General features: G+C 38.2%; 1 protein-coding gene across 2 annotated transcripts in view; it reads left to right on the forward strand.

The window, feature by feature from the left end:
• KDM1B (lysine demethylase 1B) overlaps positions 1-17,054 on the forward strand; it is a 128,544-nt gene that overhangs the window by 93,111 nt on the left and 18,379 nt on the right. For both annotated transcript variants that reach the window (XM_082258769.1, XM_082258768.1), the window contains exons 17-20: positions 4,616-4,732; positions 15,151-15,276; positions 15,366-15,488; positions 16,795-16,947. In XM_082258769.1, coding sequence (XP_082114895.1) covers positions 4,616-4,732; positions 15,151-15,276; positions 15,366-15,488; positions 16,795-16,947 — 519 coding nt within the window. The remainder of the gene's footprint in view (positions 1-4,615; positions 4,733-15,150; positions 15,277-15,365; positions 15,489-16,794; positions 16,948-17,054) is intronic.

Genomic DNA, 17,054 nt, shown 5'->3' on the forward strand with positions numbered 1-17,054 from the left:
TAGAAACCAGCTTCCAGTTTTTTTTTTTTATGCACACACTCCCGCTGGCTGCAGTGTGTGTAAAACCCCTCACCTGCCCCCCTATATACTTACCTGATCCCATTCTCGTTCCAGCACTGTGCCACTTCCTCTTCATTGGACTCCGTAAGAGCAGCAGGAGCCAATAATCAAATCCCATTGCACATTTCTGCAGGCTCCAGAGTTTAGTTGCTCCCCTGGAACAATCATTCAGCCAGTGAAATCTGAATATGAACTCCATCAATAAAACAGACTGTTCTTGTTTCCCAGATTGCAAGCTCTAGGGCTGTCATCCTTTTATTCCTGATATGTCTGATATGCATGTTTGATCTTTTCAGTTTTTTTATTTTATTTATTTTTTCCGAACTGCTTTACATTTTTTTAATTAAATTTCCATCAAGAAAAAAAAAACTTTACAAAACATTTAAAAAAAAAAAAAGAAAAGAAAAAGGTTCCTTGATAATGAAAGAAAACCATGATTACATTACAAAACATTTTCCCTTATTCCCCCCCCCCCCCCAACCCTCCCTACCAATCTCCTTCCAACATGTTACTCTTAACTTGCTCTGCTGCCTTTAATTTCTCTGTTTATTTATAGTTTAACAAAGAGTGAAAATGTATTGAAATGTATGGCCCTCTCTCTCTCGCTATTTCTCCTCCTATTAGATATCTTACGCCCTTCTCTTTTGTTGATCTTTTGTTCCTATTTCTTCGTTGGTACTTAAATATTAATTTCTGCGTACTTACTTGATTTATTAAAGTAAGCCCAGTTTTCCCATTTTTTTCTCATATACGCTGGGTTTTCCTCCTGACTACCACCAATTTATTCCATATTAAAAACATGGTTAATTCTGCTACACCATTTTAGATTTGGACCTTCTGCTTCATTCCACTTCTCGGAATTGTTCCCTTTGCTGCATTTAGCAAGGTTGGGACCAAAGTTGTTTTATATTGTTTTAACGATATTGTCGTTTTGTGAAATAAACAGACCCATGGGTAATTTGGGATCGTTGCTTCGGTAATAACTTCAGTGATTTGCTGCACCTTTATCCATAAATCTCTAATTTTGGGGCAGTCCCACCAGATATGGCACATCGACCCAGTACCTCCACATTCCCTCCAACATTTATCCGTTTTATCTGATTGATATTTATGTGCTAATACAGGTGTGATGTACCATCTTAACAAACATTTGTAATTTAATTCTATGGTCCCCACGTCTATGGCCATGCAACCTGCCACCCTCAATACAATGTCTGATTCATGTTTTGACAATTGTGTCCCAATTTCCTTTTCCCATTTTGCCATGAATGGAGGCCTCTCCAGACAGTGCCACTCCGTTAACATCTTATATATTTGAGATGTTCCATGTTTTATATTAGTTGTTGTATTACACAATTTTTCAATAGAATTTAATGTTTTCTCCGATCTTATCGGATCTTATCATCCCCTTATTATTTAATTTTAAATCTTGAAGTGTCTTAATACCCCCTTTGTGTACAATATCTTTTAATTGCGTGTTTCCTATCCAGTTTCCAAATTTTTCCTCATTCCCTGGTGGGAAATATTTTGTGCCGTTCAGTGATATCATCGGGGAGTTATATTCCCAATTTAATTGTTTATTAACCCCATCCCATATTTTATACACCACTCTTGTCAGCCCATTCAATCATTCGTGTAATAATTACTGCCCTATAATACCTTTCTATGTCTGGTGTTGCTAACCCTCCCTGTGTTTTACTTCTTGTAAGGACGGCATATTGCACTCTGGGTTTTTTCCGCTGCCATATGTATTTCATTATCATAGTTTTCATTGTTTTAAAGAAAGAGGGAGGGATGTCTACTGGTAATAAGGAAAACTTGTACAGAATTTTGGTCAACAAGAACATCTTGACCACATTTATTCTCCCTTTCCAGGAAATTTGGATTGTTGGACCTCTTCTTTATGTCTGTTTTTATTTCATTTAATAAAGGTATATAATTAACTCAATATAATTTTTCTATTTGTGGCGTTCTATATATCCCTAGATACTTTAATTTGGATTTTGCCCAGGTATATGGGAAGTGGGATTTTAGGGCCTGTTCTTCTCTGATATTTAAGCTTATGTTGAGGATTTCGGATTTTACTGGATTTATTTTAAAATTGGATAGTTTTCCATATTCTCTTAACTTTTTGGATATTTCGGAGGTTGATCCTAGGGTTAGTAATATAAAAAAGCAGATCGTCTGCATATGCTGCGATCTTATGATCTTCTTGTTCCACCTTCACTCCCCTTATATCTCTATTTTGTCTTATCCTTGCCAAAAGAGGTTCTAAAGCTAAGATGAACAAAAGGGGAGAGAGGGGATACCGTTGTCTAGTCCCGTTGCTCATCTTAAAGCTTTCTGACAATCCCCCATTTATCTTAACTTTTGCTGTCGGGTTTTTATATAATGCCTCTATCCATTGCCTCATCCTTACTCCAATCCCAAGATTTCCTATTGTCTCCATTATGAAGTCCCAATCCACCCTGTCGAAGGCTTTCTCAGCGTTAATCGACAGTAGAAGAGAGGGAACGTCATCGTTTTTGTTTTTTTGTAGGAGTAACCGAGTTCTTACTGCATTATCTTTCCCCTCTACCTGGTACAAATCCAGTCTAGTCTGGGTGAATCCAGAGTTCCAACAAGTCTTTTAATCTTGTTGCTAATATTTTTGCGAATATTTTAGTGACCACCTTAAATAGGGCAATCGCTCTATAGCTAGAACAGAGAGATAGGTCTTTCCCCTCTGTCGGTATTACCGTGATATATGCCAGTAGAGATTCCTCCCTCAATTCCTCTTTTCCGATCTTATTCAAATATGTGTACATCTTTGGGACTAAGATTTCTCCAAATCTTTTATAGTACCTTGCTGTATATCCATCTGGACCAGGGCTTTTTCCGTATTGGGTGCTTTTAACTGAGAGATAGGAGCATGTAGAAGCTCTAATTTGTCCTTTGATAATTTGGGTAGGCTTGCTTCCTTAATATATCTTTGTATATTTATTATTCTCTCTTGTGTTTCCTCCTGACGGACATTATATAAGCCACTATAAAAGTATGTTGTCGAGTTGATTATTTCTCCTCTGCTATTCTTCACTTTTTCTATGTCATTTTTTGATTTTTTTCTTCATTAGTAGTCTTGCTAAAAATTTCCCTGGTTTATTACCGAATTTATGCCTGTATCTTGCTAATTTATAAAAGTGACCTCTAGTTTCTTCTTCTAATAGGTCTTTTAATTTATCTCTTTTTAACACGAGGTCTTCTTCTATTTCCTTTGTTAAATCTTTTTTATGTCTCTGTTCTAATTCATATATTTCCGTTGTTAATCTGTTTATTAAGCTGGTCCTTTCTTTCTTTTTTTTTAGAGGCTATGGATGTTAATATCCCTCTGATGTATACTTTATGAGCTTCCCAAATAGTCGCTGCCGAGATTTCAGAAGTTTCATTCTCTTGAAAATATAATTCTAATTCTTTTTCTATTCTAGTTCCTTTCTCCTCATCCTGGAATAGATCTTCGTTTAGTCTCCATGTTTTTGTGTTTCCCTGAGAACCTAAAATTTTTATTGTTAGGTTTGATGGTGCATGATCCGATAAGGTTATTGTACCTAGTTTTGTGTTGACTACTGATTCTATCATTTGATGGTCAATAAAAATATATTCCAATCTTGAGTACATCAAGTGCATGGAGGAATAGTAGGTGTAATCTCTTTCTTTTGGATGTTGAATCCTCCACGCATCGACTAATTGAATATGATGTAATTTTCCCTTTATCTTTCTAAGTTGATGTTCTCCCAGCGTCCTTGGACTTGATGTACAGTCAAGATTTGGATTTGTACAGAAATGTATGTCTCCCGCCAGTACCAGAAAGCCTTTTTTGAAGAGAGATAATTCATGTAGGATCTTCCCCAAATAGCCACTAGGGTTTTTATTTGGGCTATAAACATTAGCCAGCGTAAGTTCCATATCCTGTATTCGTCCCCTAAGGAAAATATATCGACCCAGTGGGTCTATCTTACTCTCCTCAAGGGAAAATCTAACATTTTTGGCCATTCCTATTACCACATTACTTGCTCGTCTAATTGGGGTATCACCATAGAACCATGTTAGATAGTGCTTTGAATAGAGTTTTACATTGGAATCTAAAGAGATGTGTGTCTCTTGCAAGAAGGCTATACTCGCTGCGTTTCTTCTCAGCTCTTCTAAAATGTTATGTATTTTTATTGGACAGTTTAGGCCTCTTACATTATAGGTTATCAATTTCAGTTGGTCACTATCATGCATGTTTCTTCTTGGTCTATGACTCACTAAGTTAAAGCATGGATAAAAAAGACAGTTTGGGAACATACACTTTGAAATCGAGTCAGCAGTGATTACTTCCAGGTTTTTTACCTGATCTAGTCCCTTTACAATTGAATTAAAAAAAATCTAAGTTTAGAAAGAGTGAAATTATTCTAAAAAGTCATATTGAACTTTAATTTGTGAACTTTTGTAAATTAGCAGTTTTTATATACTATCTGATGTTTGACAGATTTGAATTTGCTCATATTTACCCCAAAAAAAAACTGTCTTTTTTCAGGTTTTGGTCACAGCACCCTTGACAATACTTCAGAAAAATGTTATTCATTTTAATCCAACTTTACCAGAGAAAAAAGTTAAGGCCATCAACAGTCTAGGAGCTGGAGTTATTGAAAAGGTACAGTGCTTACCAGGGATAATTCTGAACTTTGTGTGGCTAATTTAAAGGTTATCTGTGTCTTTTACAGAGTAGCTCATAAGTTGTGAATAGATAAAGACATTGTTGATATAGTTTACATAGGGTTTAACTGCAGGTGACCTCTGACCCTAGTCTTAGACATTAAGTCATAGTTAGACTTTTTTTTTTTAATTGTATGTAAAGTCAAACCTTTTCTTTTTGGTTGTAGATAGAGAATGGTTGACACCTGTCTGTTTTCTCTGACTTGTTCCCATTGGGAAAATTTCCCTTCATTTCCAGTACTTAAGACACATATCAAGAAGTATTTTACAAGTCATGTGTCCACAGATAGCAGCCATCTTGGCCATGACGTATCCAATTTAGGGTGTGCCCCTATCCTCAATTGATCAATTACATTTGGAAGGATTGGGAAACAGGGATTTCGGGCACAAGAGTTTTGTTAAAAAGATTTCTTTTATTCAACACAAAACTAAATATTTTAAAATCATAGAAAAATACAGGCAAATAATTGTGTATTAAGGACACAGTGAGACCACACAACAATGGTCTATGTTGTACAATATCTCAGTGCATAGAACTTATAAAAGTCGATTTACATACAGTTCAAAGTACAAGATCATTAGTAGTCATATAATCCTTGGAAACGTATTGCTTGATATCAGAAGAACCGCCGACGGACACCCAAGCAGTATGGTGCCGGTCAGCGGGGTCGACTGAAAGTATAAGTTAACATTCACCATGTAATATATGACCTTTGCTCGACATGTTTCGCTTTCTTAGACAAAAAAGCTTCATCTGGAGCATATCATTTCTTTTGTCTGTGTGAGAAATAACAGTATTTAGATAGATTACATATATATGTTACCTCATTTTCAGTATGTTATAATTACAATTGCACATCATTTATCTCTCCTTTTAATTACATACAATCGTCTTACACATCTCAGATAAGTCCTTCTATTTTTGCAATATCAACACAATATAACATTGGGTCTTAAGTTGCATTCAGACACTAAAGGAGTTTAGGGGAAAGAACGGAGGCTGCCAATAGTGAGTATATGTGGGGATCCATGCTGTAATTATAGTATAAGCATATATATCCTGTTTATATACCTGGTAAATGGACAGAAAAATGTATACATACCTGTACATATAGTAATCAGGCACATATCTCAATTTCCATAGAGAATTCTTTAACGAGGAGGACTGTGCGTTTTGGGAAGCTCAAAAAAGGCAATGTATAGTGACATAGTAGTGAGGGTAGTCACTCCATGTCTCATATCTGGGTGGATGAGAGCAGAAAAACAATGTTTCTCAGAGTAGTAGGCGTTTTTATTCTATGATATCGCTTTAAGGGAAAGCCCATAGAAATGCTAAAACTTAAGTTCAAGTGTTTTAAAGTGGTAAAATCAGTGTGCCTCATGCTTGTTATAAGAGTGTGTAAGTACCTATAGAGCCCATAGACTATCTGCCTTAAAAGGGGGGCAAAAGAAAGACACATAGTCATTCTGGACCGTAAGAATAGACAGGTGCCATGCGTTTCTAAACGATTATACACCAACATACAGAGTTTACCCATTCGTGTATGGGCTACCCCTAAGGTAAAATATATATCATGTATATTGATTTCCTTTTACACACATCTGTGAATATGTGTGTGTAATCAATTTAGTATCCGGCCCACCCTCCTCTATAATAGTGGGGGGGTGACCAGGGTTATATATAGATAATCAGTTGCTACATAGGGTCCAAGATGAGTACATGCAAAGCGTACTTAGAATAAACATAGGTAATAAACATAGTGGTAAATATATAGAGTGCCACCCAAAATGATAGATCCCTATGCAGTACGAAAGTTCCAAACATACACAGACACCTTAGCAATGCTCACCAAACTTAGGAAGGACCAGAGCTTAAATGTAGGGAGCGTGTCTCCTCTGCTTGTATGTCGGCTGTTAAGCACAGTAAGATTAAGGTGAATTCCCGGATATCACAAAAGTGTAATGTTACAGTATTAGTACTGGCCATATAAAGCTTACCCCTTGCTACGCTGTTCCCAGCTTCCGCACAGTCCTCACCGGATGGGGAACCTCCACCATACCAGGGCTTGTAAATGGCGCCCTTAAGTAGCATGGATCCCGGGCGGTTCGTCAAACGGACGTCACCGCCCCGGCCACTCCCACCGGACATCGCTCGAGAGCCAGCGCGGGGACACCTGTGGCACCTGAGCGGACTACGGAGGCACTTCCTGCCTCTGTATGATCTGCATACACCCGTGACTAAGCCGAGAGCCTCGCTGGGGTGTCCCCGCGCTGGCTCTCGAGCGATGTCCGGTGGGAGTGGCCGGGGCGGTGACGTAAGCTTTATATGGCCAGTACTAATACTGTAACATTACACTTTTGTGATATCCGGGAATTCACCTTAATCTTACTGTGCTTAACAGCCGACATACAAGCAGAGGAGACACGCTCCCTACATTTAAGCTCTGGTCCTTCCTAAGTTTGGTGAGCATTGCTAAGGTGTCTGTGTATGTTTGGAACTTTCGTACTGCATAGGGATCTATCATTTTGGGTGGCACTCTATATATTTACCACTATGTTTATTACCTATGTTTATTCTAAGTACGCTTTGCATGTACTCATCTTGGACCCTATGTAGCAACTGATTATCTATATATAACCCTGGTCACCCCCCCACTATTATAGAGGAGGGTGGGCCGGATACTAAATTGATTACACACACATATTCACAGATGTGTGTAAAAGGAAATCAATATACATGATATATATTTTACTATAGGGGTAGCCCATACACGAATGGGTAAACTCTGTATGTTGGTGTATAATCGTTTAGAAACGCATGGCACCTGTCTATTCTTACGGTCCAGAATGACTATGTGTCTTTCTTTTGCCCCCCTTTTAAGGCAGATAGTCTATGGGCTCTATAGGTACTTACACACTCTTATAACAAGCATGAGGCACACTGATTTTACCACTTTAAAACACTTGAACTTATGTTTTAGCATTTCTATGGGCTTTCCCTTAAAGCGATATCATAGAATAAAAACGCCTACTACTCTGAGAAACATTGTTTTTCTGCTCTCATCCACCCAGATATGAGACATGGAGTGACTACCCTCACTACTATGTCACTATACATTGCCTTTTTTGAGCTTCCCAAAACGCACAGTCCTCCTCGTTAAAGAATTCTCTATGGAAATTGAGATATGTGCCTGATTACTATATGTACAGGTATGTATACATTTTTCTGTCCATTTACCAGGTATATAAACAGGATATATATGCTTATACTATAATTACAGCATGGATCCCCACATATACTCACTATTGGCAGCCTCCGTTCTTTCCCCTAAACTCCTTTAGTGTCTGAATGCAACTTAAGACCCAATGTTATATTGTGTTGATATTGCAAAAATAGAAGGACTTATCTGAGATGTGTAAGACGATTGTATGTAATTAAAAGGAGAGATAAATGATATGCAATTGTAATTATAACATACTGAAAATGAGGTAACATATATATGTAATCTATCTAAATACTGTTATTTCTCACACAGACAAAAGAAATGATATGCTCCAGATGAAGCTTTTTTGTCTAAGAAAGCGAAACATGTCGAGCAAAGGTCATATATTACATGGTGAATGTTAACTTATACTTTCAGTCGACCCCGCTGACCGGCACCATACTGCTTGGGTGTCCGTCGGCGGTTCTTCTGATATCAAGCAATACGTTTCCAAGGATTATATGACTACTAATGATCTTGTACTTTGAACTGTATGTAAATCGACTTTTATAAGTTCTATGCACTGAGATATTGTACAACATAGACCATTGTTGTGTGGTCTCACTGTGTCCTTAATACACAATTATTTGCCTGTATTTTTCTATGATTTTAAAATATTTAGTTTTGTGTTGAATAAAAGAAATCTTTTTAACAAAACTCTTGTGCCCGAAATCCCTGTTTCCCAATCCTTCCAAATGCACATATCAAGAAGTAAGAGATCTCTCAAAAGTGAGAAGTCTACTCTTTGACATTTTATCACCAGAACAGGCGTGTTCTGGAAATATTATTGATAGGCAACTCCTATCCTCACATTGATTAATGGTTCCAAATGAATAACTACTGCAGTAGGGAACAGACACCAAAGATACACTGAGCATCTTTCTAAATAATTGTTCTGTTTAATTGGCACAATTTAAGTTTTTTTATACACATGATTTCCTAGGTATCACATTAATATTACAATTACGGTATACTTTTATGGTAATGAGGGTCGTAACATAGGCTGGGTAAATTCTAATCAAGACTTGAAAGAATGCAACATTTAATCAAAACATTATTAGGGCAAAATAGAATACATTTTTATACGGATATATAAAGCTAACAAACCAATGCGCTACAAAAAAAAAATAAATAAATAAAATATATGATACAAAATGAAAAGTAGATAATAAACACTGCAATATAGCAGCCAATCCCTGTAGTGTCTCCACATACAATATGAATAAAACTCAAGGCAATATGGAACGGCCCTACAACAGTGTAAAAATACAGTCAAATACCATATATATGACAGTATATACAGATATGATACATATAAAGTGCACTGGTGCTTCAAAAAAATTTACGTGCATGTGCAAGAGATCATAATATAATAATAGAACAGTAATTAAGTGAATGTGCAAAACAGTGTATATGACTTAATACGCACCCTACAACAAGTGAAAATATTGAATCACAGTCCCAAAAAATATGGTACTGAAACCAAACTGTAAACAAATGTCCAAAATATGATAAGCAACAGTGCTATAAAAATGTCTGTTATTCCATGGAGGTAGTAGAGCTGCACGATTCTGGATAAAATGAGAATCACTATTTTTTTTTTGCTTAGAATAAAGATCACAATCCTCTCACGATTCTCAGCGTAATATCATCTTTTACATTATACAAAAAATTGGGCTAACTTTACTGTTTAGTTTTTTTAAATTCAATAAAGTGTATTTTTTCCCCAAAAAACGCATTTGAAAGACTTCTGCGCAAATACAGTGTGACATAAAATATTGCACTAATCGCGATTTTATTCTATATGGTCTCTGCTAAAAAAAAAAAAAATATATATATATATATATATATATATATATATAAATAATGTTTGGGGGTTCTAAGTATTTTTACTAGTACTAGCAAAAAATACTGATTTTAACTTCTAAGCAACAAGGGTCAGAAAAATAGGAACAAGGTATGCAGCGCTTATTATAACAGGAATTGGGTCAGTGAAATCCACAAAAATTGACACAGACAAGGATCAACATCAATAAAATATATAATGATTCAAACAGATAAATCATATATAGTCCATAAAATTAAATACAAATTCATCAGGAACAATCCCGTTCACCATGTGCTAATTAAGACAACGGTACCTCCACCAATCACCAGTTAGTGTGGCCTCTTACCGATTGTGTAGATCCCCATTACAGAGATCCTCACCAGCTCCAATAATAGTTGTCTCAGGCACAATAGTCAGCTGAATGGGCATTAGATCCTGGTCCCAGAACCGTGTATAGCCAGGGATAAAAGCCAGACTGATGAATGTACACCCTCAAAATTAGTTTTCACCAAGGCAGGTATACCACAGATTTGGCAAAGGTAAACAAAAAGAAACTCCTCATGGTGAAGTAGGCAGCAACACGTTTAATAGGTTAAAAAATAAATATTAAACTCACATATTACAAAAGCAAGATGCACATTGTTTGTGTCCTGCAGAGGTGTTCCCTTAAGATTGCGTGGAGGTGTGTTTTGCTTGCGTATCTAGCAAGGTAACTTTGCGGTACAAACAAGAAAGCTCAGACCTCTGCAGGGTATAAATGCACTTTTTTCCTAAACAAAAACATGCTGTACATACAAACTATTGCAATATTAGGAACATATCATAAGACTGGCAGATATAACAATGCCTAACACATGAACAGCCTATGGTCTGTAAAACAGCAGAATTACGCTTCTTAAACATACAACCCTTGTCCCAAGAATATTGAATAAATACTTAGCTCTGGTGGTGGATTCAGCAGCTTCCAATAGATCTCTGCAGCAACAGGACAAAAAGGTCCTTGCCGCATGTTTTCTCCAACTACAAACGAACAAAAAAGCCAGGCTGCATCATGGATGTTTAAGGGCCAAAAGGTGAGGTAGAAAGGGCTTTTCTCATGCAAATTGACCCTTTTATAGTCCTGTACACAGAAAGACCTCCCACAGGATGTGGTCATATCTTTTGACCACTCCTAGGTCACTTTGAGTGAGGTCATCCACACATGGCCGCACCTCCCCCCCTACAAGCACATGGTTCATTAAATATGCGGCAGCCATTTTAAAACTACCTGTGGTAGAGAGAAATTATTTACACATGTAATGGGAACATTTGTAAAAAAATCCACAACTGATGCAAGGTGGATAGCCGAAAGCTCCAAGTCAAGCCAAATACATTAGGGATATGCACGAGATGCATGTGATGCCGAATCCCCATGGGGATTCGGCATCGCATGCATCTCCCTGATGTATTTGGCTTGACTTGGAGCTTTCGGAGATGCACGAGATGCGTGCAATGCCAAATCCCCACGGGGATTCGGCATCACACGCATTGCATGCGTCGCACTCATCTCCCTGATGTATTTGGCTTGACTTGGAGTTTTCGGCTATCCACCTCCACGTAATCTTAAGGGAACACCTCTGCAGGACACAAACAATGCGCATCTTGCTTTTGTAATATGTGAGTTTAATATTCATTTTTTAAACGTGTTGCTGCATACTTCACCATGAGGAGTTTCTTTTTGTTTACCTTTGCCAAATCTGTGGTATACCTGCCTTGGTGAAAACTAATTTTGAGGGTGTACATTCATCAGTCTGGCTTTTATCCCTGGCTATACGCGGTTCTGGGACCAGAATCCAATGCCCATTCAGCTGACTATTGTGCCTGAGACAACTATTATTGGAGCTGGTGAGGATCTCTGTAATGGGGATCTACACAATCGGTAAGAGGCCACACTAACTGGTGATTGGTGGAGGTACCGTCGTCTTAATTAGCACACGGTGAACGGGATTGTTCCTGATGAATTTGTATTTAATTTTATGGACTATATATGATTTATCTGTTTGAATCATTATATATTTTATTGATGTTGATCCTTGTCTGTGTCAATTTTTGTGGATTTCACTGACCCAATTCCTGTTATAATAAGCGCTGCATACCTTGTTCCTATTTTTGTTTGAGTTGGGGTTCAACAACTTTATGTGCTGGCTGCTATTATACATTTACCTAGTATCTTTTATTGATCAAGCACAGTGATTTATTAATTTTTAAGGGTCAGAAAAAGGCTTAGTGCCGGGTTAACATATGTGCGGCTGCGGAGATCGCATGTAATTCGGAGCGCACTGCTCCTTCATTACATGTGATCTCCTGTGCGGATGCGAATTCAGCCATACACTTTGTATGGCTGAAATTCGCACTGCACCCGCACCAAAGACGCACAGGAGGCATTTTTTCAGCCGCATCAGGATCGGATCGCACAGTGGTTCACACTTGTGCGATCCGATCCTGTGCGAACTGTCAGATCGCACTGCGATATGCGATCAAACTGGGGGTGTCGTCAACATTTAATTGACACCCCCTGCGTATCGCATATGGCAGTGTGTAATCGCAGCCTTTCCGCATCGCACAAGTGTGAACCGGCCCTTAGTCTTTAAGAGGTTGAACTGCCCTCACTTACAGACAGAAGTTCATTCCTTTGATCTAAGGCTCCGTTCACATCTAGGCGTTTTGGGGCGTTTTTGGGGCGTTTTTCTGCTCTAGGATCAGCTCTCAAAACGCCCAACAAGACAAATCCTATTCATTTCAATGGCCCCTGTTCACATCTGAGCGTTTTGACGCTGTATACAAAACGCCCAACGCTCAAAAAAGTACATGAGCTTCTTTTTGGGCAGATTACAGGCGTTTTCCATTGATCTCTATTCAATCTAAAAACGCCTGCACAAAAATCGCGGTAAAAATCGCGGTAAAATCGCGGTAAAAAACGCCGCAAAAATCGCGGTAAAATCGCGGTAAAAAACGCGCGAAAAACGCTACGCTCAGGTGTGAATGTAGCCTAAAAGAACGAAAAGATACATTGTAAAGTATTGTGTTTATAGTTATCTAGCAGCCTTAACAATGTTGATAAACATTTGCTGGAGGCTTTTTTTTTTTTGACAGCTGTGAGTGAGCAGAGAACAGCTCTGTAAGAATCGAGGACATGCTGCTTTAAGATGATGGGGGATGGGGGGGGGGGGGGGCGCAGAATCACGATTTTCTTTTTTTTAACGATTAATTGTGCAGCTCTTGGATGTAGTGATCCAAAAATATGGTGACAGCAGTGCAGTTTTTGCCACAACCGGTATCCAACATTAGGTGCAGTGGCCGCTCACCTTAAAACAATATATGATTGCGTGTTCACAGAAACCAATGGTTGGTTAGGGGGATTCACTCCTTTTTGTAGGTAATTCTCTGCTCATATAAAATAAAAATAATCTCTCCATAGTGTAGTATGTATAAAACATGACTTTAATGAAAAAATAGTAACTTACAATATAGTAGACAGTAGCAGGTATAGCAAATAACTGGACCGATGGGTCCCAGGATCGTAACCACGTGAAAATTCAGGATTTATGGTCTCAGCCGTAGACCGGAAGTGACGTTACCCGGCTCCTCCCGACGCGTTGCGTCACAATCGGGCAACTTTCTCAAGGGCTGGAGGCTCGGTGATCGTCGCCGGGATAAATACAAGAACGGTTACCATAGGAACCGCACAACAATGTAAACCTACAATAACACTCTCATATTCCCACACTGAACAACCTCGGATACTTCTACTAGAGTGTAATAATCTATTCTGAATCATAAAAAAATAATCTTATATGACTGTTATAATGAGAGATGAGGAAGTATCAATAAACATGCCGATCTCTTAGTAATACATGCCAGATCCCAAAATCGCAAAGAATATGAAGGAATATATATATATAAAAACGGCATATAATGGCATATAACATAACTCGATGGATAATGATGAAACTCTTGCCATATAATTTAAAATCAAAGATATATAAATGTAAAAAAAATAATTGCTTCTGTAGATTCCCATATATCAAAATCTCCGTAATGCAAAAACAGAGAGAGGAGGAGCCTCAAAACAAAAATAACGAAAAAATAAAAAGAATGAAATAAAATAAAATTAATAAAAAATGCAAATAAAAATAACCATAAAATCGGAAAAAAAAAAGAGAAAATTTGGAAAAAAAAAACCAAGGGGCTCAAAGATTCTCCTACAAGAATAAAAACGACTTAAAACTGATGGTAAGATACTACACCAAAAACTGAAAAAAATACTCAAAAACCAGAAATAAAACAATTAAGATCAAATTTGTAATATGGCCCAATGGCGCAAGAGTCTGCATCTCCTAAAACTAGCTTTTCTCAGCTGGGTTGCTGTTTGGGTTTCCCTATGGTTACTCAGACACAGAATGCAGTTTGCCCTGAATTAGTGTAATGCGTTGCATGTGGTGGGCGGGCCAACCACTTGCACCAGTGAAGCTCTGGGTTCGGGACTACCCTCTTGCACCATTAAACCCCATGAAACTGATCCAGGGCAGGTGGCATGCATGTCCGCCCCTTAGCATTCATGAGGTGACGGAAAAGCTCCTTCATCAAGACCTGCTTTACCTCCTGCCTTCTGCTATGCGGTGGAGCCATAAGGTATGTTGCCCAAGTGCAATTATTCACACACTCGATGCTAATGTGCAATTCCACTTCTTATCACTTCTTGTGTACTCCCCCCCCCCCCCCGTGTTTCCACACACATTGGAGCTTATGGACTCTATGCCCTAGGCATTAAGAGTAATAAGCACTTGTCAGAAAGTCCAGCATGGATAAAGGTACTCTCTCTCACTCTCCTTTCTTCTTACTCCTCTTTGTCTCTTTCCCACTCCTCATATCCTGCGAGGAGCGATATTAAATATAACACTGCTTCTAACTATCAACATGCAGAAGGATAGACAAGGGGGAAATCTTCCATAGCATAACTTTCTTATTATTTACAAACACACAATGAAATAACACTCACATAGAAGCTGTTATACAAATGCAAACAAAGCTAAACCCGGAAGCTCCACAGGCAGGATGTGACATCACCGGCTGACTCCACTCAACACATTTCGCCCCTCTTATGGGCCACACTTCCAGATTCAGCTTTGTTCATATTTGTATACCAGATTTTAGATTTTTTGGTTCAATGGTTATGGTATGAGCTTTAAAATATATAACATAGAACTCTGTATATTTTCTCTGCAGATTGCATTGCAGTTTCCTTATAGATTTTGGGACAGTAAGATTCAAGGAGCCGATTTCTTTGGTCATATTCCACCCAATTCTGGTAAACGTGGTCTTTTTGGGGTATTTTATGACATGGATCCACAGGTACCAACTGTAAATAGTGCATGTCTTCATACATTATGCTTTTTATAGGATGCTTTCTATGACTTTTTGCTGCAATGTATTAAATGCAGGGTAAACATGCTGTCCTGATGTCGGTCATTACGGGAGATGCAGTGCTTACCATTAAGGACATGGATGATAAGCAAGTAGTGAAGCAGTGCATGGCAGTACTCAGAGGGCTATTTAAAGAACAGGTGAGTTAAATAGCAAGGGCTGAGTAAATGGCTCGAAGTGCAGTGCTGCAGTTAAATGTTATACTGTATATTTTAGGCTTGACTATAAAATACAAAATGTGCAAAAAGATTTAGGGCCAGTTCACACCATAGAAACACAGTCGGGATGCGTTCCATATGCTTTTCTGCAGCGAGTTTTTGGTGCTTTTATGATGCAGTCTAGTGCATTTTTACCCCTCTTTTTTTACTTAACCTTAAATAAGGACATGTGTGTTCCAGTGCATTTTTGGTGCGTTTTATTGCGTTTTACAGCGTTTCAGTCCAGTGCAGGAAAAATGCAGCCTGTTCTACTTTTTTATTTCTGGAACTGGAAGGCACTGGAACTGTAAGCACTGGCGTGAACTATGCCAATAGAAACCATATAACCTACTTTCCATGCGTTTTTGCTGCAGATAAAAACGCACTGGACTGCATGTGGTGTGAACTGGCCCTTAAAGTATATGTGAACCTTTACCTCGTAAAACAACCCATTCAGGTTAAAAAAAGGATTTGAAAAGGAAATGAAAGGCAAAATATTTGCATATATATATATATATATATATATATACATATATATATATATATATATAAATACATTTCTTTTTTTTTTATAAGTGATCACATAATTTCTGTTCTCAGTTGCATTAGAGAGCCAGGGGTAGAGAAACAGCAGTACACTGATTTTCCCACATAATAGCTGTGAAGGGGGAGTGTGTGTCAGCACAAGACTTAACCATTGGAGGACAGACAGGCTTTTCTTCCAGCACAGCCAGAGAAACTAGCACGCTGAGATGGATATGCTCTCATGCCTAGTTTGGTCAGTTTGAAATAGGAAAAGCAGGGGGACATAAGTATATCAGACACATATGGGGAATATGACATTTTGGGGTAACATATTCCCCTCTCCTTCCCCACAGGATTTGACTATTTGACAAACAGTAGCAAGAGCCTATGGCCCCTGCTGATGCCTGCGTCTCCTGTGAGAAGAGGAAGAGTAGAAAGCAGGGCTGCAGACAGGGCAGCACTGAGTTAGTGGAGGAGTCAGGTAAATGTTTAGGGATGGGGGGGAGGTAGTGTGGTGTTTTTAACCTTATTGCATAGAATGAAGTAAGATAAAAAAAATACTTAGACTTTAGAACCGCTTTAACATAATTTCTTTGGCTTTTTGGCACAAATGTGAATCAAGAAGTGTTATTTTGCATCTCTTCATTGCACTTTCCACTGGCTTTTTGTTCTTTTTCTCTATGCAAGCTGTGTTTACCCATGCAGTGTCATTTTCATGATGCAGGAGGTACCAGTCCCAGTAAAATACTTTGTTACAAGATGGGCTAAAGATCCTTGGGCACAGATGGCATATAGTTATGTAAAAACTGGTGGAAGTGGAGAAGCTTATGACATAATAGCCGAAGATATCCAGGGGAAAATATTTTTTGCAGGCGAGGTAAGACCTGAAACAATTTATTATTTTTTTTTTCATGATTACTCATGGCTGTTAGATCTGAGATTTATTACTGGTTTAAAACACTGCGTTATGGATCCCTATTAGAA

This window comes from Pelophylax lessonae, assembly GCF_965119305.1.
Source record: "Pelophylax lessonae genome assembly, chromosome: 5".
NCBI lineage: Eukaryota > Metazoa > Chordata > Amphibia > Anura > Ranidae > Pelophylax > Pelophylax lessonae.